At 35.7% G+C, this 23,588-nt stretch overlaps 1 protein-coding gene across 4 annotated transcripts; it reads left to right on the top strand.

Annotated features, from left to right (window-relative positions):
- Positions 1–222: 222 nt before the first annotated feature.
- On the top strand, positions 223–23,244 carry LOC106150995 (Na(+)/citrate cotransporter). Of its 4 annotated transcripts, XR_015331897.1 has the most exons (15): positions 223–613; positions 7,337–7,486; positions 8,976–9,091; positions 10,157–10,344; positions 10,699–10,783; positions 11,016–11,207; positions 13,550–13,669; positions 14,871–14,966; positions 15,352–15,465; positions 15,723–15,820; positions 16,183–16,301; positions 16,725–16,886; positions 17,263–17,400; positions 18,304–18,445; positions 18,814–18,983. XR_015331897.1 is itself a non-coding variant. In XM_087000624.1 (14 exons), exons 1-14 carry the CDS (start codon positions 503–505, stop codon positions 19,036–19,038), a joined length of 1,914 nt encoding a protein of 637 aa, XP_086856750.1. In that variant the 5' UTR covers positions 226–502; the 3' UTR covers positions 19,039–23,244. The 4 variants fall into 4 exon arrangements, 3 of the variants coding, with proteins under 3 accessions (XP_086856752.1, XP_086856750.1, XP_086856751.1); XM_087000624.1 differs by lacking the exon at positions 18,304–18,445 and having other exon boundaries at positions 226–613; positions 18,814–23,244; XM_087000625.1 differs by lacking the exons at positions 223–613; positions 18,304–18,445 and adding an exon at positions 6,096–6,811 and having other exon boundaries at positions 18,814–23,244.
- The last annotated feature ends 344 nt before the right edge of the window (positions 23,245–23,588 follow it).

Below are 23,588 nucleotides of genomic sequence, written 5' to 3'. Positions count from 1 at the left end.
AACACCAGCATCAACAAATTATATTGGGCAATGCAGAGAGATGGTGATAGTAGCGGGGCCAGTTTCCAGCGTGCCGGATGCCCACAGCGGCGGCAGGTGACCCGAGAACATGCCTATTTGTTCAGCTAGACTCCAAATAAAGCACGTGCGGTCAGTTTCCCGCCTTGACCCAACTTGACCACGTCTGTTTTAAAGCCTGTAGCATGTGCTTACTGTCACTTAGCTTATAGCGGATTATAAATACTGTATCTTTAAAAATCAAAGCGTAAACACAAATACCGAATCCGTTTTACGTAGCATTATTTGTGCGTAATAATTTAGGTCATGATTCTACACGTTTGTGAGTCTGGCTTCCAACACATCGAAGGCCAGTGACGTCATGTGCGGCATAAAAACATCAACAAAGGTCAAATGCAGGGAAGCTGAGCACACAGGACAGTAAGGCGGCAATTTGAGCTGAAAGTTGAGTGGAAACCGACATTACGGAGAAACAGTCCGGACCATGAAGTCTTGTTTCAGTAGACTGAAAGAGCTGTGGGCATTTAAGAAAACGGGGATCGTCATATTTACCCCGTTAATTTTGCTTTTTATACCGGTGCTATACCCGTCCAAGGTGAGTATTGTTTTCATTTATTTTTAAGTAGTCATATTTCACAGCTGTAGAGAGCCAAGTCACCACGCGTTTTTCAAACAGGTCTGAGCACAGGACAGACAGGAAGATCCAGGAAGAGGGGGAGCTTAACCCCGCCTTCCCTCCCAGTCAATTTTTTAAATCAATACTTATACCCCCTCGCTCTTCCCACTAAAATCTTGCTTCGTACGCGCCACAGAATAGAGCAAAACTTTGGGGTTTACAGGGTCGTCTAATGCTGGTGCCGTGAGCAGAAATAAATAATGTCCCAGTTTGATAATATTGTACTTCAATACCAGATTTCAATGTTGTCATAACAACTAAAAACACAAAATATACCACAACCAAAGCATATTTCATTGGCAAATCTCCAACGCCAGCCCTAGCGTTTCTTTTAAGCAAATGTGGACAGCTGCTTATTTATTATTTATACGTATAAAGCTTGTCTTCAGATCTACAGGGCTAAAACTTAATGTTGCAAATATAAACCATATCTTGTACCTGTAAGAAGGTTCTACATTGTACAATTATTAGGAGAAAGAACACAAGATATGCAATGTATGTTTTTTGCTGTAATACACACGCTTAAAGCATAATCAGATTGAAATATTTGTTGCATGTTAGCATAAATGTTTTGTTGGATGAAGCAAAGTGTTCAGTGATCTGGAACTGTCATGGCTAGGGTTGTGACAGGGACATAGCAGACTGCGGCAGATCTAAACACCTACAGGAACGCATCACGTACAGACTAAGACCAAGGTACAGGCAGATCTAAACACCTACAGGAACGCATCACGTACAGACTAAGACCAAGGTACAGGGTATCGGCAAATTCAAAACAAGATTTTAGTCCGACAACTTAATAATGGCCTTTTATTTTTATTTTATTGCTGAGGAGGGAGCAGAAACCATCAGCCTTCACATTTGTCTTCTAGCTCAAGCGTGTCTTTGTTGGAATCAAGATAAAAGAAAGAAAGGTTATTGAAACTGCTTTGGTCATGTGAAAATGTTAGGTATCGTTTAGTTTTTTTCACACTCTATAGGTCAGACTGGCCACAAGATCTGTTAATAATTTAAAGAGGAAGATAAACAGCAGACCAATTTCCCAAACCAACTACAAAGTTGCCAGTCACATCAGATAGCAGAGAGGGCGTATTTTTTCATTATGCATACAATATTGATAAAAAAAAAACATTCTAAAATTTAGAGGATCATTATACCCAAAGTGAGCGTGAGGAACACAGCTAATATTTTTCTATCACTATCTTACTTCAAGAAGCCTGCTGACCACCTGTACAGACTGGTGGACATGTTCAGTTTGACCTGACATCCTGGATTACTAGGTGTTTCATAAATGAAATCTTCACTTGCCTGTTACAGCAAGAGAAAGAAGGCATTTGTTGCATTTGTACATTCATCCACACTATATATGCTCTTTTAAAACATTTTGATAGACCAGGTCTTGGACAAAGCCCCACTCTGGTTCACCTGTACCCAGCGTCCTCTACAATGTGCTCGACCTTGAGCCTTGTGTTCAGGTAGTTATATAGTATTAACATGATGCTATTAGATTATAAGATATTGACCTAGTGGTGTTTGTTGTTTTTGTAATTGCTGATAGTACGGGGGGGGGGGGGGGGGGGGAATCTTTAATGAAAATATAATGGATGTTTTTACCCCCTTAGTAAACCCAATTTGCCAAATGGTATAGATCAGATTTTGAGTCAAAAGACCTCTTCCAGACAAATGTTTTTTTTTTTTTTTTTCAAATGCCAACCCTGTCTGCAAGTTGGTGGCAAGTATTATATAATTTTTATTATTGATGTAATCATTTCTTGGATCATTTTACCAGGTTTTAATTTAAACTTTTTCACAAAAATATTTCTTTAATTCAATTTTGAGACAAATAAGTTTTATGTTTTTTATTATTTTTTAAATGCTTGTTATTATTATTATTAGTTTTTAAAATGCTAATTAGAATGTTTTAGGGACTGAAAAAAACGTGCCTTCTTTATATGCATATATATGCTTCACTGACATAGTCTCTAAGTAATGTGAAATCCAGAATGTTTTTCAGTTGAGGGACCTTTTGTAATGAGGCTGAACAGGTTGTTAACAGGTTCCCCATACCAGTCCAGCTGGCAACAGGGTACATCCAGGGCAGTGCTACAGATTAGACATGGACTAGTATAGGTCATCCTGGGTCGCTTGACCTCTGCTTGGACAGTATAGGTTAGGTCAAACACCAAGGGTAGTTCCTGCAAATGTCCAAGACCTTGACCTTCTTTATCTCTGAATTTCCTGTAAAGTAAGGTTATTATTCTGAATTATTGTTAAAATGGTTTTAGACAATTTACGTTTACAAAAGTGAAAAGTAAATGAATATTAAAATAAATTAGCTAATAAAAAAAGCAATTTATGGTGAAAGGGTCCACATGACAGATGTATTGGCAGGAATTAAATACAAGTATAAATAACAATTATAGTAAGGATTCAAATGTGATTTCTTTTTCAGTTTTATAGTTGATAATATATTATGAAATACAGAAAAAGCACTGAAATTTTACAGCCAAAAATATAAAGTAGTTTATTACTGTAACTCTGAAATCAATTTTTGGTAAGCAAAGAGCTATCTTCGCCTGATCTGTAGACAAATATTTATAATCAATGTTTACCCTCTGTGACATCTGAACTATCTTCCATAAGATAAGTTATTTTTGAAAAGAAAAAACAACCATCTATTCTCATAGCCAAAATATTGATAATATGAAGTAGAAAATTAAAGAAAAGAGAATATTAATAATTGATGATGTTGTGTCTTAGAACATAACTTTAACAAGGGTGTTACAGTTTATTGAATTTTATGCTATATGCACTTGATGCTTAGACAATATTGAATGAGCAGTGTTCTGGTAGTGTCACCTGTGGCCTTCACAATATTCTTGTTTCACCAAGACCACCAAAATGTCATCTGAGGTCATTACACTTAGACCCGCAGAATGACACTGCTTTCTAGGTCAACTGGAGCCATGCAGAAATTATTCTTATGTATATAAAACAGACAGTTACAGGTGAAAGGATACGGTGCCTGAGTTGGTACCTGTGCCAGAATGAATGGAGTGCATTTATGTCAGGACAGTGTTATGATGCTATTTCTTATATTTATTTTCCATCTTATCAGATGTTGATTGAAGCATTTCCTAGTTATCTGCTTCTGCCTGCTAATATTGGCTGCAGGATATGCCACTCAATTGCTGATAATTCAGGTTGTAAACATCACCAAAATATATTTTTGTTGTTTCTGATGTTACAAGTTGTAAATATGGTCAAAATATATTGTTGTTGTTTCTGATGTTACAAGTTGTAAATATGGTCAAAATATATTTTTGTTGTTTCTGATGTTACAAGTTGTAAATATGGTCAAAATATATATGTTGATTGTCTCTGACACATCCTGTTTATTGCTGCAAAACACACATACATATATTCATGTTGCTTATGTCACAGGTAAATATTTATAACTTGAACATGTGAACAATTTGAGGACGCTGCATGGCCGTAAGCTTTATCAAGATTGCAGTGTCGTCTATCAAGAATGCCTTATTGTAACTGGATTTCCTGACTTGACACACAGATCTGTGACTTCGTAAAAGGTTATCACAGACTAGTGTGCTCCTGTGTTATATAACACGACCCAGTCATAATATTCCACCTGATCTAGGGGCCATCCAGGTGGTGGTAGATACTTGACCATGTGGGTGTAATTCCCTCTAGTCCACTTGAAAACAGATATGTGCAACATCAGGTGGTTGTTACAGTGGTTCCACCCTCTCCTCCTCTGCCTTGATTTATTCCCTTATATTAATTATCCCCTAGTTAATAGCTACTGTCTAGTTGATGTTAATTTGTTAAGTAAATGTCAGGAGTCAGGTCAGGTATCAAGGAGTGCTGATTAAAGGTGTTTCTGCACAGGTGAGAATGTGTGACTTTTCCAGTTGGCTGGGAAAACTTACCTGGAGGAACATATCTTTGTGTTGTTTATATATAGTGGGGTGAAGCAGGTTATTATAGTATGTTACTGGGGTATTAGGTGGCCTCACAGCTAGTTTTAACACTGTGTCCATCATTCAGAGAAACCCTTCAACTTTTACTTCATGTTTTGTCAACTCAGAAATATGTTCTGGAGTGACATGTTTTTAGCTGAGCTGACAGAGAAATGTGCCAATTGCCAAACCACTCTATTTTAACCAGTACACATATATATGCATTGGCTGACTATTTTTACCAGTACATATTACATGTATCTGTACTCTTGAGTACTGAAATCAGCGGGAGCTGTGGTGAAATCCCACTGTGATTTTTTGGCTTTATACCTAGAATAAATGTATTTATACTCAATTTTTGTAAAGACATATTTTTTGGACAGTATGAGAGATAGCTATTATCTTTATGTGGGCTCAGGTGGGTGTGTGAGCAGAGAGCACTGTGATTGGCTGAAGCCAGACACTCCTTCCAGACAAACCTTCCACATATGACCTTATGTTTTATTCAGTGATGTGGGTAATATTGCTTTCTATCCCTGTTGCTGTATGCTCTGATAACTCTGTATAATGGTGGAATCCCATGGCATTACTTAGATATTTGTTTATGATGAATTTTGTCAGGGGTTGTGAATGTAACATTAAATTTTGGCCTTTCTGCAACCCTACAAAATTCCTTAATTTTTAATTGACAATCGTAATATTTTGGTCATATTTTGGTACTCTTGCCATTAAATTGCAGTGTTACATTTTTTCATGGCCAATTTTGATTAAAATTAAAGTAAAGTTTGTACAGGGTACACAGTTGGGTTTGGCATTAATAAAAAAAACAGCCTTAACTGGTCAAATATCCATCAAACCCACAGACATATTGTGTTTGTCCAGTTAATTTGTTAATTCATTCCTATACTAAGCGAGATGGAAGAGATTTAAAGTTATGACAGTTTCTTCAGTCAACAGTGATATGGAGATTTTTTTTGTCATATTCTTCCGAAAGAGAACTTATATGATCCCTATCTTTTAACTAATAATTTTCAGATTTAGTGCTCTGTAAGTTTTTATCTTATTTTCATATAATATGTATGATCAATAATGATTTGTGTTTAAAATCAAAGGATATTAATGGAGGATTGTTCTGTATAACTAGTTTTAGTTTGGATGACAGAGTAGAGAGAGATGAGTAAAAAATATAGTTATACCAAATTACTCTACAGTCAATATCTTGAGCAAAAATGTTCATTAGATTGGTAGATGGAACATAAATGGAAATTATCAAATGCAAGCTGAAAAATGTTCATACTCTCAGCTTAGCTTAGCATAGACCTTCATCAAAGGGTCCTGACCGCTCTACCACCTAGCGGTCAGTAAGTATCATCTGCTCACATCAGTCTGATGAAGGCCTACGTCTAGGTTGGCGATAAGCTAACAGTATGAAAAATGTTCGGCTTATGTTTGATAATTTTCATTTTTATGAGTCTATATCTTGATACTTATTATATTTTTATTTTAAAAATTGAATTGTGTAGAATTATATTCAGTTGAGGATATAGATATAGATGTTGGTTAGGTCCCTGTCATCCAACCAGTTTTCAGACATGTCTTCCAATGGTGAAATGGTTCACATTTAAGTTATAAATCATGATGATTTGTATTGTTTAGTGATTGTTGTTTTTGAGCATGCTGAACATGTGTCCTGTATTTTGGCTCTCCAGTATTGTTTCTTTCAGGAAAGTAGTATTCCTTTTTGAACAAACAGGTTATTCAGTCCTTTTGACGCAGGGTTCTATATATTTTACCTGTACCTTCCTGCTTGGTATTCACACAGTAGAGCAGACTTTTTTTCTTTTTAACGTCATCATGTTGTACCTGAGTCGTTGTACAAACTACAGATAAGTAGCAGTCGTTTTTGGAAAGGTGATAAATTATAATGGGTAATATAAGATTTTTTTGTGTGGACCTACACTCCAGCTCTAAAAGAAGTCATAGTTTGCAGTACAACAGATACAAATGGAGCCAGCAGAAGTCACTTGCATGCAGAGATATACACGTATGCTGGGAAACTCACAGACAGAATGTAGATGAAAATAAATTGTTTGAAGATTGGCGTAGACCTTAAGGTCATAGGAGAAGAGATGGAGGTGTAAGAAATCTTTTGATGAAAGATAAATTTGTGATATAAACATTGGTAAATTAAACAATATAATTGTACCATCCTAAATGTGTCCATCTGGGAATGTTATTCAGGCTTTGAATAGATCCCTCCACTGCCTACCAAATGAAAAAAAAATTAAATTTTTTTCTTGATATCTAGTTTTCTTAATTACTCACTTACTACCGTCAATTACTCTCTAAACCTAAAAATATAGTTTGGATTTTGAAAGACCATTACATCTCTGTACTAGAGGTTTTATTCATGTCAAGATGATGGAGAGTTATTTTTACAGACAATTGGAAAAATTAGACATTGAAAATCACATGAATGGCTAGTTCCCTTTCATTGGATTTAGGTTTCTTTCAGTGGGTCTGTCTCAGCATTGCCTGTTTCACAATACATGTCACCTAATATAGTTCACCAAGGACATATTGTACATTGTAGTTAAGCATACCTGTGATATCAAGTTATGATGATGAATATGATGTTTATTTTTTCTTCTCTTATTTATAGGAAATGAAATGCGCCTACGGAGTGTTGATCATCGCTATATTCTGGATGACTGAAGTGATGCCCCTGGCTGTGACGGCGCTTCTACCACTGGTCTTGTTCCCCTTCATGAGTGTATCTACATCTAAGACCCTGTCGTACAATTACCTCAAGGTAATCTAAAATATCTCAATCAAATATCTCATATGAAGAACTTGAAAATTTCTATTGCTTTTACATGTAGTATTACTTTTACTTTTTAGTATTTCTATTCCTTTATTTTATTATTTTTTTTTTTTCGCAAAGGATCGAGGCCCTGGGTTCAGTAAAGACATCAAACTTTATAATGCTTATCATCAACCTTGAAGATTAACTGTTTGTGGTAACATTTTTATTGGAAAAAAAATGACATTAGCCTGGTTATGTTAAAACTGGGTGTTTTACGTAATCTTTACTCTAGTTTACTATAATTTAAGTATTTTATTAGACTAAGCCTGACTTCTGTTTGTTTCTTTACTCATTTGACTGCATTCTCTACTGCCCCCTCTCCCCCGCAAATCAGTAAATAAACAAATATAAGAAAAGTTTTAAAAAGATCAGTTTAGGCTGAAAAAGTTGACAAAATCTGTTGGAAACACTCAATTGACTGAAAGCAAACATTGACCTTGAAGTGGAGAGATGACTTTATGGTTGGTAGCTGTGCCTTAATGTCTTTTAAATAAGTCACTAATGCAAGATAAAAGTCCAAGATGGTTGACAGCACCATGGAGGGTCCCTTGCAGTCAAGATCAAGTCTTACTACAAAAGTCTACATGCACTCTTATTTCACATAATTTACTCTGCTTCACATTTTACATAAATGCCTCAAATGCGTTTGTTGGGTTTCACAAGAATGCCTCCATTTTTCTCTTCTTTCCACCTGTGACCTTCATGTTGTCAACACAAGACACCTGTCTACAAATGAGGATGGAGAATGCATTATCCGGTTAACGTTTCAATCTAATAGAAGTGCCAGTAGAAGCTCTCAAGAAGTGCCTGGGAATATGATGATCTTAAAAACATCTGTTTACCAAAGCAATGGCCAGTTGTCTTATTGCGTATAACTAAACCCTGGGTTTTTCATTCTTTCACTTACTTCTTAATTTAGACAGATATTTATATTCCTTATTTCTTATTGGACGTGTTACACTTGAACTTTGCCCATTCAAGTTAATCTTGGATAGATATATATTTAAATATGACTACGTAAGTGTGAAGACCAGCTCACCCAGTAAACAGCCAGTTATAACACTATACCTTTGAGAACAGCTTCAATATTCTAAGGGCCCAGTGACAGTGAATTTATTAATATAGCTACTGTACACTACTACACAGGGACTCTCCCCCAATGCAATCAGATTAACAGACTCACCAGCTTTTTTATGTTTTACTCAAAACCAGGAGGAGGTGTGTTAATCTGATTGCATTCAGCAAGAGTCTCCATGGAGTTAGTGTGCAGTAGCTAGGTCGTTTAATGCATTGTGAACAGGCCCTTAATGTTCAACACCAAACTACATATGCAGTATAAGGCAGCAATCCACCCTTTAGAACAAACTCCAAATATCACTTGATGTCAGAAGTAATTTGTTGATGTTTATTTAATGAGATGTTTTCCCTGTTCCAGGATACCAATATGTTATTTGTTGGAGGGCTAATTGTTGCTGTAGCTGTAGAAAACTGGAACCTTCACAAAAGGATAGCTCTCAGGGTCCTGATGATGGTGGGAACCAAACCAAAATGGTAAATTTAAGCAAACATTGATTTTTCTTTTTACATATGACTGAACACCAGCAGTATTTGTAGGATTTCCAATTTGCTGTACATTTTGAAGCCTTTATGAAGTTGGCATGGGATGATGATAATTTATTGAGCACCCATTTTTTTTTACATTTACAGGCTCCCTGAACTATACAGTAGAATAGCACACAGTGGTATATGTTAAATCTCTTCATATAAATATTTTTATTTTATTTATTTATTTATCAATAACTGTGAGGGCAAAAACTTTGTCTTTGAAGTATTACACAGATCAATGGCATTCGGATTTGCATTTTTTTCAATTCATCATTCACAAATTTTAACCATAGCAGCCATACCCTGCAGGTGGATTGAATACAACGGGAAGCTGCTGGTCTTTGTCTGTGATCCACAGTGAGGTTTTGCAAATTTCCCTTTTATTTTGAAGTTGGTTTATAAATTTGACAACAAGTTTACTGTCTTTGGGGATTTGGAATGATAGAAGATACACTTGAAGAAAAAATTGTTCTGTTACACTAGTGAAAGAAACATTGATAAATTTGATTTTCAATCTGTCTCTGTCAGGGCTCTTGAAAATGGAAAGATATTGAGTGAAAATGAGACGATTACATACATACCCTTAAACAAACCTTGCAAGCAAAACTTATCAAACAAAGATGGTTAGTGTTATAGGATGCCCTTTCCAAATGGCATGCTCTTCTAGTATCAACATCAATAGACTCATCGTGAGACACAACTATGAAATAACATGTGGGAATTATGTTATTACTGCACCAAAATAAAGTGTATTGTTAAACTGTACTGAGTGCCATGTGGGGGATATTTCAAATAAGAGAAAATTAAGTTCAACTATGGGGTTAATATTTAATCACAGTTTGGTTACATTAGTTTAAAAAATGGATCAATAACATTTTTTTGTTTATTAAGAGATAATTAACCAAAACAAGGATATGGTATGTATATTTTTCAATTCTGCTATGTAAGACAACAGTACTATATTTCCCTGTATAACATTGAACCTTGATGACAATGTTTTAATTGTTTTAGGCTAATGTTTGGATTTATGAGTGTGACTGCCTTTCTCTCCATGTGGATCAGTAACACAGCCACCACTGCCATGATGGTGCCCATTGTACAGGCAGTTCTAGATGAACTGGAAGAGAGCAAAAAGCAAGAACTGCAGCAATCATTCAAAAACCAAGGCAGTGAGCTGGCTGGAAGTATGGAAGAAATGGGTATGGGAAAGTTTGCCACAGTTTCTTTTTACCATTATTACCTTGATATTATTTTACTGGAACAATTGAAGGATAAATATTTGCAGAATGTATTTATACAAAGCATGTTTGCAGGCTTTAAAATTGAAATATTGCCAACCTTCTTATGTTGTTGATCTATGTTTTTCTTTTCTTTCCTGCCTCTACTTTAAGCACAGATATCTTGATAACTGCTTTTTTGAGACACAAATATAAAACCCTCATAAAGTGCTTCATGGTGCTTTGGCATGACTTGCCTTGGATTTGTAATCATTTTTGTAATTTTGAAATAACCATAGCTGTTCTATGTTGAAACATGCTTACTATTCCATGTAGTCCCCCTGAACCCCCCACCAGACCCAGATGGATCAGACACAGTCATTGCTAGCACCAACACACTGGATGTAGTGGTGATGCCAGGGTAGGTTTTTTCTCTTCATCAAGTCTCAACGTATATGTAATTGATGTTGTCAACGCTCATATACATATATTCCTTTCAAAGGGCAATTATGAAAATATATTTTTTGATGTTATAATTTGATTTAACTTTTGTTTGGAACAAACTTCTGAAATTTATCATGAAAAAAAAAGAACTTTTTAAAAATCTATTTTTAGTTAACTGTTATCAGTATGGATATATTTATCTACTATAGTAATGGGTTTGTGAGTGGTATGAGCAGTACAAATGAGCTGGCCATGACAGAAGCCATGAAGAAGAGCCATGAGTACTTCAACAACATGTGTAAAGGGATGCTGCTGTGTATCGCCCATGCTGCTAACATTGGAGGAACTGCCACATTGACAGGGACGCCTCCCAATCTGGTAATCAAAGGACAGGTAGATACGTAAGTACATACCCCTTGTATACACCCTGAATACCCCAGGTTGATTGCAAGCCCCCTGAATATCCCTGTTTGTAGACAGAATCAACATTTCCTTAGAGAAGTATGGAAATTGATTAAGAGTTTTTTTCTTACCATTGTGTAAAAGTCAGGCAGTTGCTGTGCTCCAGTGCTTTCTTTACTGCTTGTTTTCTGAGACTTCTAATCTTTGACAAAAGAAATCAAATTTTCATGATCAAATGTTAAAGTAGCAGATTAAGTGATCTCTGCTTTCTCTTAAAATTCATTGTATTCATATTTCCTCAGTTTTTCCTCAATTTTATTGTATACTACAAATGGATGTTTCATGTAAAATTTGAATGATTTGAAGAAAAAAGGACCATTTTGATATTTCATCTGTATTGTTACTTGTCACACTGCTTTCTAAATGCTACTGACCACTTATTTACCATATTTATTTTTTTGCTTCACTGCTTCTGGTCAATATGCCACTGTAGCTAATGTAATAGTAGATATTGCCAAACAGCACATTTCCCACATATTAAGTTATGTATATTATTTCATTTTTAGGTCACAGTATTTTGTGTTGACCCAAGATTTATAGGGGAGAGCAGTCTTAGTAAAGTCAGGTTAAAAACTTCAAAATGGCCTTCAAATTTTGACCCCAAAATTGCAGTTACACCCAAAATGTTTTGCAGCACTCATTTAATTTGCATTACAAAAAGACCTCTTATCATATAATTTTGTTTATTGAATACCCCTCCATGGGACCTCATGCAGAAAGTACTGCCACAGACTGGTGAAAAATGGGCTGGGAGCAGACAAAGAACAGACAAACAACCATCCTTAAATGCATTCATTCCTAGAATTTCCCCTTTTTAAAGAAAAATATATAAATGTGTTTGCCCCGAATATTTTACCTTTTTTTGGCATTATTAATGTTGTATACCAGTCCTTCCAAAGACTGCCCCCCACAAGAGCCAGCAATACTGTTGATTTATGTTTGGCATAGAATAATAAACCAATTTTAATTAGCACATGTGGCCTGAAGATTTGAATGACTTTAGAAGTGATAGAAGCTATAGAAGTGATAAAAGCTATAGAAATGATAGAAGCTGCTTAAGTGATAGAACCTATAGAAGTGCTTGAAGCAAATGTGTTGGATTTGATAGAGTAACATGGTCTAAATGGGTCCACTGATTAGTCTGTTTGTATTACTACATGATTATTCAAAACTGCACTTGCTTTTTTTACTTAATATAGTACATGCACTTGTTTTTTCAATGGAAGTAGGAGGAATAGATTAGAAAATATTAACATGATACAGTGTAATTGTGCTTATCTGACATAAAATTCTAATAGCCATGTAGTAAAAAATAGATTTGAACTGTTTTTAGATGAGATATGCCAGACATCATTTTAGTTTTATAGTCTAGCTGTCATGTTTCAGACAACATTCACACAGATGCAGATCTTTTTGAAATATGTCTTCCTATTGATTTGGGAAATCTATGAAATCCATTTCATTGAGAAAATGTATATACTGCCACTTTCAGATAGCCAGAGCACAATACAGATATTTCATTTTTTCAATTATTTATTTTGTAAGAATCTGTGTCTGTTTGAATGTGGATAAAACATTCCCTGCTTCTGCTTTACCCTCACAGGCTTTATGGACCCAAGGCCGGGATCAACTTTATTACTTGGCTTGCATTTGCTCTCCCTGTGGTGGGGATAACTCTAACTCTTGCCTGGATCTGGCTTTTCTCCTTCTTCATGGGATGGAGGTAGCAACTGCGTAGAGGATGTTACAGCAACACCCACAATTTATTTTTTGCATGTGCACTTTAAGTGTGGACCAGGACTGCATGAATATTGATTTTTGTTTTTGCTTTTTTGACAAGTGTCTGATCATGAAGGATTTCCCCAAAATTGGATATGTTAAATGTCATTACAAGTGACTGACCTGTTTTAAAATATTTGTTGATTGATCAAAATTTGTTTAGCAGACATTTTTTTGTTATAAATTGTATCTGAATTTGTATTTTCAGTGTGATTCAATTATTTGGAATGACATGCTTATATCTTAATTATTTGCATGGTGTCTTTAAATTTTCTGTTTATTCCTGAACTCTGCACTTAAGTCAGGTTTGCTGTCCACTTTTATCTCTATTCTCAGAAACAGCAGTTCATGTTGGTAGTGTTGGTTGAATTTTTTTCCCTCGTTTTAGATGCATTTTGATGCACTTTATGACCTTTATATTTCTTAGTGTAAAATTGCATACTCTCATTCCCCATTCTTTACATTTCCTGCATATATTGAGTGACTACATATCTTTGTTTAGGTTATATGGTTCAGAAGCTGGTATCAACTTTAGCTCATGGTTTGTGTTTGCATTTCCTGCCATGCTGTTGGCATTAGCCGTTGCATGGGTCTGGCTAACTGGATACTTTCTAGGATGGAGGTGAGTTTTGGAGTCACTAACAGCTTGGGTAAAAAAGTTTTGGACAGTTGGACAACTGATGTTTTGGACAGCTGTCTGTGGCGTGTTATATTTTTTTCATACACTGGTAAAAAGCAGTGTCAGGTATGATGAAAAGATGTGCAAGTGTTCTTCAAAATTATATGACTTTAACCCTGGGGTCTTCTGTGACTCCCTGGTGGGTTTTAAGTCATTTTTGAGGCTTCATGTTATTTTTTTAAGAAGATGAAGCTGAAAGATAAACATTTATGTATATGTAGCCTCTGTCTTCTATAAATGGGCTCAGATGAGAGTGCTGGATTGGACGTCATTGGCTCTGTCATAAACCAAAGTAACTCTTGTCTTTAATGACCAGTTTGCTTTTATTAGCTTCTGCTTATGTTAGTTTGATACAGTTGAAAGGTAAGAGAGACGTTACAATATATTTTGTCTGCATTCCTCAGATGGGATGGGATATTTTAGCCTGCATTAATTAGCCATTATTGTTTTTTCCTCACCTTGCATCAGCCAACAACTAGCATTAATACACAGATGATGTTACACATTGTTAATGAAGAAGTGTTTCAAGGTGATTTCTGATGAGCACGTCTCACCTTCAGTGTCCTCTTCCGTGTATTTAACAATCCCAATGAACGTGTTTTTAAAAGGGTGGAGTGTTTTTCACGTATGCCCAAATTAAAATAGTAGTTTGACATGTTTTCAGCGTTTCCATAAAGAATTTAATGAAAGGAATGTGGTTTAGGGATCAGATGTTAAGGGGTGTACATGACAGAGACCATGTAGAACCTGTTGACATTTTTCCTCTAAAGAATAATTTATAAACAGAGGCCCTGAGTCCAAAAAGCATGACTGTGTCTGTTTGACATTGAACTGAATGCACCTACTTCATGGACTGTGAAATGTGTTGTATTAAAATAACTGAATCTGTGTACTAACAGATGATTAGAGATTTAACAGCAATCTTTTGCACTATGTAAATTTATTTAGCCATTGATTCATAGATATAGTTTTCTTACCAATAATGCCTCTTAAAGGAGGAATTAAAATTGTTGAAAGCAGTAACTATACATTTTCATTTTTTTTAATAATATAAAAATTAAGTGCTATATTGTGCAACCTCACATTTATGTTTGTGTCCAGAAATCAGTATTCCTAAATTAGTTGTAGTAATTTTACCTTCCAGAACAATGTTTAACTGTTGTTTTAAAATGAAAGAGGAGGACAGCTCGGCTGCTGGGTATACTATAAAAAAAGCTTATGACAATTTAGGACCCATGTCGTAAGTAGTTGACCTTTTTCATTATCTATATTTTTTATATTTACTGAACTTTGGATATTATCTTGCAAGAAAATATATATTTCAACAGAATAAAATTGAGCAACATGCTTGATTCTCTCATTGGGGATATGTTATATATCCCTCTTTTTGCTTTACAAGCAGCCAAATGGTTAGTTTCTCATTGTGTCCATAGAATATTTGGTTGGGGTTATGATCATGAAAAAGAGCAAAATCATTTTGGTACATTTGGTCACATCTGCAGTTGTTCTCAGGTTTATGATGAGTAGACGTGATGATTGCTAATTGCCATCATTAAAGATTTTGATATATTAATTTATACTTATTAGTATTGATATTTATGTTTCTGTGTTGGTTGTATTTTCAGTTTTGCAGAAATCGTAGTTTTGGTAGACTTTATAGCGCTGGCTGTGCTATGGCTGACCAGAGAACCAGAGTTTGTCACTGGATGGGGAGATTTTTTCAAAGACGGTGATATAAGGTAAACTGTTAATGAAAGATTTTATAAAAAAAAATTTCAGAGAAATGAATATGTGACTTACTAAAATGTTAAGTGGTGATATAAAAGTAGGGCAAATGTGACACTGGGAAATGATTGTATCTATTTTTGTTTAATTTTCTCATGTTTTTGTAAACATTTTATTAATTTATGTAGTAAAATACAATCAATATAATTATTCCTTTAAAAACATTGTTTTAGTTTCATTGGAAGAATTACAGAGAATATTTTTGTTTCAGTTATATCTCTGATGCTACCTCAGCTATCGCCATGTCTGTGTTATTATTTGTTTTGCCATCCAAGAGGCCAAACTTCTTCTGTCTCAGAGCAAAGCATGGTATGGAAGTAACTGTATTTTGATTTGGGGTAGATTAGTTCCCAAACTTTATCGATTAGCTGAAGATACATATTGAGTAAACCTTGGAAATTTTAAATTTTGTGATATCTTATTGTGTCTTGCACCCTTATGATATGCAGACTTTTGCTCCATTACATTATTACCCTTTGATGTAATACATGTACTAGTATGCCAGTGAAAACAATCTTTTATAAGAGCTCAGATTCATCACAAAAATCACGAGATTTTGCCATTTTCCCAAATTCCACCAGAAAAACATAACTATCTTTCCAAGTGACTTCATTTTGATGGAGATACTTCCCATAAATCAGACAGTTATAATATCTTCTGTGACTTTGCAGACGACAGCCCCCCAGGGCCCGTACCCCCCATCTTGAATTGGTCCACGGTGCAGAAGAAGTTGCCATGGAATGTGGTGGTACTGCTTGGAGGGGGGTTTGCTTTGGCCCAGGCCTGCAATGTAAGTGTTGGTGTTTATTGAGTTACATCACGGGTTTTGTACATTGTACTAATTTGCCATGGGCACTACATACATTTTAGTGCAAACCCAGCACACAATGTAACCAAAGCACTTGGCTTAATAAGATGGTTTAATAAAGTAGTTTGACAAGCACATGAAGTCTTGTGTCAGTGGCACTTTAATACAAGTTTTATACCACTTTTACATGAAATTATACCGGTATATGATCTCTGTAATACAAAACGCTTAATCATCTCAAATGTGTCTGTTTTAGTTATCACAAACCTGTCATCCTTGACATATGAATGTGTAATCCCAGCTGTATAAAATATGGTGAATAGCGGTGAAGCTATTGTGATTTTAGAAATATCACTAGTTGGGGCATCCATGCTACATGTGTAATGGTTGTCTTGTTTGTTGCAGGAATCAGGTCTGTCCAGGATGATAGGAGAAGCCATGCGGGTGTTTTCTGGGATACCTGCGGTGGGGATCATGCTTATAATGTGTATAGCAGTATCAGTATGCACCAACGTCATCAGCAATGTTGCCACGGCAACCATCTTTCTGCCAATCTTAGCAGAACTAGTAAGTTAGGGTTCACACCCTGGTGTCTTTATGTTCTGGGTCTAAGTCCAGCACCCTTCATATAGCCTGTAGTATAGAAAGATTTGATTTTAATGCTGTAAGCCACATTCATAACCACAAGTATTAATTACAGAAAATAACTGAAGTTGCTGTTTTTAATATGTCTGCTCTGTGAAATTTCTGACTATGGACAGATACCACCACAAGAAATGATTTATTAAAGATGCAGCTTTTTACCAGGAACTGAAGCTTTGAGTATTTTAATGTATGGTTTTTGGCACATACTGTAACCATGCAGATTTTGCAAAAGAAAGTCATTTCCACATCCCTAGTTACCCATCCCATCATCACTTAACCATGTGTCCCTCACTTCCAGGCTGTAGCCATAGAAGTGCATCCTCTCTACCTCATGATACCGGCAACCATTACTAGCTCCTTTGCCTTCATGTTGCCAGTAGCAACACCACCCAACGCCATTGTATACTCCTACGGACGGTTAACTATGAAAGACATGGTAAGTGATATTACTGTTTTATAAACATTTAATTGTGCTTTTGTGCTTTCAGCATAGATATCATATCTTAACCCGTAGCTTGTTTAGCAAAACACTTCGCCTTTTTTCTCTGGCTGCATCTGCATATCTTTATCTTACAATGACTACTGTTTGCCGTGCTTATTTTTCTTTCTTTTGCTTTAAGGAGGGCGTTGAAAGGGGAATGTATTACATGTTAGAAGCACCAGGTCATTGAGTGCAAGAAGTGACCACATAATTTAATATTTAATCTCTCTCTCTTTGGGAGTGAAGGAATCTTGAACCATTTCAAGGAAAGTCCCCTTGAAAATTCCTCAAACACAAAATGTTCTGCATACTACATTAGTTTGTCATTTCAAGCCTTGAGTGTTGAAAGTGCAGCCAATAATTTGGTTGTAATTTGTTATGTATGAAATGCTCTGTTTCATTCCAAACAGAGAAGCAGCTAATGCATGTCAGAAGCATGTGCTTATATATTGTGCAGTGATGTCCAAGTCACAATTGTCTTCTTTCACAACTAACACATTTCTCGCAAGGCAGGTATTGTGCAGTGATGTGCAAGTCACAATTGTCATCTGTCACAACTAACACATTTCTTACTGGACAGGTATTTCTCTGTATGCCAATATGCTTGCCAAGTCACCACAAGACCGAATTGAAGAAAATCTTTTTTATTTGTGAAAGAATTATATTTTGAGACATCTGTCAGATAATTTATGATATAGGACTTGCTAGCTTGTACTTATTTCAAGCCTATGTATTAGTGATATATATTGGGGGGAGATATATATGTATAAAATGGGCATATCTTGTATTTAGTCTGTTAATAATGCTTTGCTTAAGCTTTGCTTCTCAGAGTGGTAGCAATATCTTCCTTGCTTTAAGTTTTGTGGATGGAATTTGGAATGAACCTACCACACGTGTCTGTAGACATAATGTGTGATGTGAGAGACAGTGTGAATGCTGAACAGCCCCCACTGCATGCCCACCATGTGCCCTGTTACACCATGCTTGACATTGTTGCTTGGTAAGTGGGGATTTCTTGCTTTCCATTCAGTCATTTTATTAGAAAAGTGCACTGTTTGTAGTGAAAAAGATTGTTGTTTTTGTTAATAGAACTGCTTTTTGCTTTGCATGATACAGCATGATGTGGAGCTGTGCATATCTTGTCGAATTTTTAATCTACAAGTGCCTTTCCCCTGCTTTTCTTTCTTTTTTATTCATTTATTTAAAGAAATAATTAAGGTTCTCATTTTGATCTGATTTATCAAGAATAATGCATCTTATAGAAAAAGTTGCTCTTGATGACAGGTAAAAAATAGTTTTTATACTTAGGTTGATTGACAGTTTGTTTTCACATGTACAGCATACTGTATGTGTATTTGTTCCTTCCAGATGTTATCAGGCATGGTGTTAAATATAGTGTGTATGGGGGTCATTGTGCTGGCCATCAACTCCTGGGGTATGGCTTTCTACCACCTGGACACCATGCCTGAGTGGGCCAGAGGAAAGATGACCGTCACTCCTAACATCACCGCTAACACCACACTAGGGGGCGCTGGAGTATCTGTAGTAGGAATTCTGTCCGAAGCCAACACCACTGTGCCATACACGTTATAATACAGGAGAATTTTAGGTGAATAAGTGGAGATGGAACAAAGGCCCTTCGCTTCTTTTGCTGACTGTGCTGTGGCCTTATTTTCAGGGGTATAAACGGTCTTCCAATTCTTCTGGGTGACACTTCTTTTCTTGAAAGTCACATGTCACTAATGTGACTGGCTTGGAATAATATAAACCATGGCAGACTGTCAGTGTGGATGGAGGATGCCTGAATCGTTGGATCTGTCCCCTGATGTACTGTATATTATAGCCTAAACAGAAACAGATGAGCTGAACCTGTTCTAAGACTGACAGAGGAAGTAGACTGTATGTTTACAACCACCAACTATACTGGAATGTACAGGGACGGGCGGATCCAGAGATATTTTCTGACAGTCTTCCAAATTATCCAAATTATCTTTGTTGATCCATCCTCAATTTTGACTGTCTTCCGACAGAAAAAAATTTGATACCCGTCAATGTAAACTTGAAAATCTGATCATCTTCCGGAAGACCCAGACGACATCCTCAATCCGCCCCTGATTGATACATTGCAGTCGAAGTGACTGGTTATTTGTTAGCAAGGATCCTTGAAAAGGAGTAATATTCATTTTAAGGAAAATTTAATTTTTTATGATCATCCTGGATAGCACACCTTTAACAGAATGACTGGGGTAGAAGTTAATGGAGGGAAATGATGGCTCCTGATGATCATGATGCCATTCAATTACATTCAATTAAACCATCTACTTCCTGGGGCTGATCTTAGGACAGTTTTAGCATTCCAGTTTAGGGTCATCATAGAAATTTGGATCTTTGTGGATGTATATATACTATGTGGTTTTATTCTCTATGCATGGCACCATAAACTGGCAAAGCAAGCAATAAAATTTTATTTCATAATATTTATTGAGCACTAAATGTATGTTACAGTACATAGCCTTCACAGGCTACCTCTTCTATCATGAGTAGTTGTACTAATCCTATAGCAGTAACCTGAGCCTTATAAAATAAACTGTAGTTTGTGACTCAGAGCCACAGATTAGTGATCTCCGAGATGGAGAAAAAGGGAAAATGTTTCTCTTTTTCAACTTTGAAACTCCAAAAGTTCTAACATGCAGTTTCTTGTATCTTCCACCTGTAGTGCCTAGTTTTTTCTGTCAAATGGTTAGTTATAGAGATCTGGATAAAAGCAGGCTAAAACCTCACAAATTGTTCACAGCCAATCATGCAATGTTTGCAGTCTGTATTTCTACAGTTGGAACATGACATCACAGTTCAAGTCATTAACTTGGCAATAGATACATGTATCACTAATTCGCGGCTCCAAGTCACAAACGGCAATTAGAAGTGTAAGAAAAATATGTGATACGTGTTGCACAATAATTGATAGGTATTATAAGACATGAAAGGTGTTATTAGACATTTTGGCAGTTGGCATTATCAAAGTTTGTCTGTGTGTGACTTTTGTAGTGGCCATCATGTTTTTCAATGGAGTTAAAATTATTGTGAGGAATCACTTCTCCCTATGTGTAGATAATTTACTGTTTCCTTGCTGCTGGAGTTGTTAATAACCCCTGCTGCCATGCTCTGCACTGGAAGGTCCAGCAGCCAGTGATCTAGCTGATTAAGACCCCATTCCTAGATCAATCTAATAGGATCAATCCATCTCTGAGGGGTTTCTCGCTAAATTTCTTTCAGCTTAAGTGGCTCTGATGTCTGGCACACCTACTAAAGCTGTTAAGGGATAATTAAGTATCCTTTAGCAGCTTCAGTAGGCATGCCAGACATCTAAACAGCTTAAGCTGAAAGCAGTGTATTGAGAAACCCTTCAGAGATGGATTGATGCTGTTAAATCGATCTAGGTATGGGAATGGAGTCGAAGACTACTCTGTTCACCTGGTTGGTCTGTGAAGAAGACATTGTAATTATTTCAACAAATTCATTACTGGCTGCTGCATGGCCCACAGTGCAGCATCCCAGATTAGTAGAGTATGTAAAATAGTTGAGGTAATCATCCTTTGTTCTCCCATGCATGATTCAAGTTACTGCTGAACCAGAGCTCAGTGTGGCTTGTCACCTAAGGGTTGATTACAATGTCTACATTAGCCCTGTATTGTCAGGGTCTGTCAGCAGCAAAGATATCAGTAGGGCACCAATAATATTATTCCATTTCTAATTGAATCAAGCAAACATCCTATTTGGACATTGTTAAATGGATGGTGCCATTTTAGTGGTTTGTTTGTGATTTTTGCAGGAGTTTCCAGATTGAGAATTTTCATATTCTGCACCAGACCTCACTTTTTATAAACTGCATATATGAAAATGTCATATTGGGATCCAAGATGGCTGTGCTCAGTAAAAAAAAATGAGTTCATTTATTAGTAGTAGTAGTATTTATTATTATTTTTATTTATTTATTTATTTATTTTTTGGTATTGTTAGATTATAATGTAATTTGACTGGAGAGTACAAGCAGTACTCTTCTTGGAGTGAAGGCATTTCTTGAATTTAGTACTGAGATCTGTAAATAAAAAAAGAAATAGATGAAGTAGTTGAAGATAGATATAAAAAGAAGAGTCCCAAGATTAGAGCAGTTATTGGTACTTAGACCAGTGACCTAAGGCCAGGTGCAGTGTCAAAACCATGTCATTTCTAATACTGCGTTCCCATAACCTTGTTGTACTAACTGGATTGATCTAACTCTGTGAGACTTCTCGCTAAATTGCATTCAGTTTAAGCAGCATAAATGTCCGGCACGCCTACTGAAGCTGCTAATAAGTAGATAATTTACCCCCTTCAGTAGGCATGCCAGACTTGTAAGTTCCTTAAACTAAATGCAATTTAGTGACAATTCCCCATGAGTTTTGTTGATCCCACTAGACAGTATGATAGCCCTACGGAAACACCCCTAAGAGTAGTTCTTGTAAAATACAGAGGTCTCCCAGAACCTTACCTCTCTACTGTCAGCATGCCTCTGCCATTACCAGCATCCTAAGAAGCTCAGGGTGGTAAGAGAAAGTAATTTGCCTGTATTGAATAATGTATTTCAATTGAGGCCATCATATCTGTACAAGGAATAGGCTTTAAGATTAAAATGCAGGGATATTTGGGATGAGGACCTTAGAATATTTCTCCAGTCTTTCAAAACTGAAAAGACTTGTGTTGTTCAGCACATCGTAATCCATCAATTAAAAAATCATGAATGATAAGTGAGTTGTACATTTTTTATAGTTGTTTAGCCATGTACATATGTAAAGGTTTTGCACATATATAGCAAGTGTATCTATTAATTAAGGCTTGCTGTTGACTGATAAGTATTACAACTACATGTTTATGTTGGAGTTAAGGAGTATACCTTCCTAAATTTCAAACAATAAAATGCATTTTGCTCAATCATTAGAAAGGTTAATGAGAGGTTAAAGTTCCAAAATATAGATAATTTTGTGAAATAATCAAGGGTGGAAGATATTTTTATATATGATGGTTGCTATTGTTATTAATTGCATGAAAACATTAATGCACATATAATTTTTCTTTGAATGCATGCAGTGTTTATGCTTCACTTGTAAAACAGTAGTACTATTTTCATAACTATATTTAGAAGAGGGGGCAGTTCATAGATGGTAGAATATTTTGAAGAAAACTGAAAAAAAAATGGAATATCAAATTCTGAATCAGATATCAACTTCATTAATTATATATTTAAGAATTTACATTTATTTACAAACATTTATGAAAATAGATGCTACCATTTTATATTTTTCGATTTGGCAGCAATTCAACAGCAAAGCCCAACATGCTTGTAGCACATGATTATTTGTTGTAGTTCTTATTGAGCAATATTCAGTGTGGGAGGTAATATTTTCATAACATTAAATGCAATTTGAACTTTTAATTTTACATTATAGGGACAAATTGAATTTTTTCTCTGGGATAAATGGCAGCTAGAAGCACCTGTTTATTACAAATGAGAACAAATTTGTCAACATGCACAATTTGGACTAGACCAAGGTTATTTCTTCGTTTCATTTTCAAATGAAACAGTGTTCAAATGAAAAGGTGATACCATGATCTACTTCAGTTCTGTTAACATAAACTGTGCCATTGTTTATTGAATAAGGATATTTTTTGATAAAATCATACAACTGCATGTCTCGTATTTTCCATTTGGTCATTTTATATGTATATAAATCTAATGGCTTCAATAAAACATATCTACATTTATCTTTAGCTTTCTTTTAACTTCTTTAAAAAAAAACCTAAGTAATTGTTCAGAATGTTGAATCATCAATTAGACATGAGTATTAACTAGTTTTGATCAGTATAATTAATCATATAAAGTCCAGACAATCATTTGCACTTACGTCTTTTTAAATTTGGAGAAGATGGCTCCACTACCCATTCAGGATCAGCACAAAATGTCCTTACGGCATTTCCAGGTATTGATTAGAAACGTGATGAACAAATTCAATCATAAAATTTTTGTCAAACTTTTTAACTAAATTAAATGTGTAAATTCAATTATATGCTTGATGGTGGAATCTCTCGTGTGGTTAATCTGTCTCACT

The sequence above is a fragment of the Lingula anatina genome, chromosome 1 (assembly GCF_051362555.1).
Source record: "Lingula anatina isolate TDL-2025a chromosome 1, LinAna3.0, whole genome shotgun sequence".
NCBI classification, from domain to species: domain Eukaryota; kingdom Metazoa; phylum Brachiopoda; class Lingulata; order Lingulida; family Lingulidae; genus Lingula; species Lingula anatina.
This window is presented reverse-complemented; position numbering and strand designations above follow the sequence as displayed.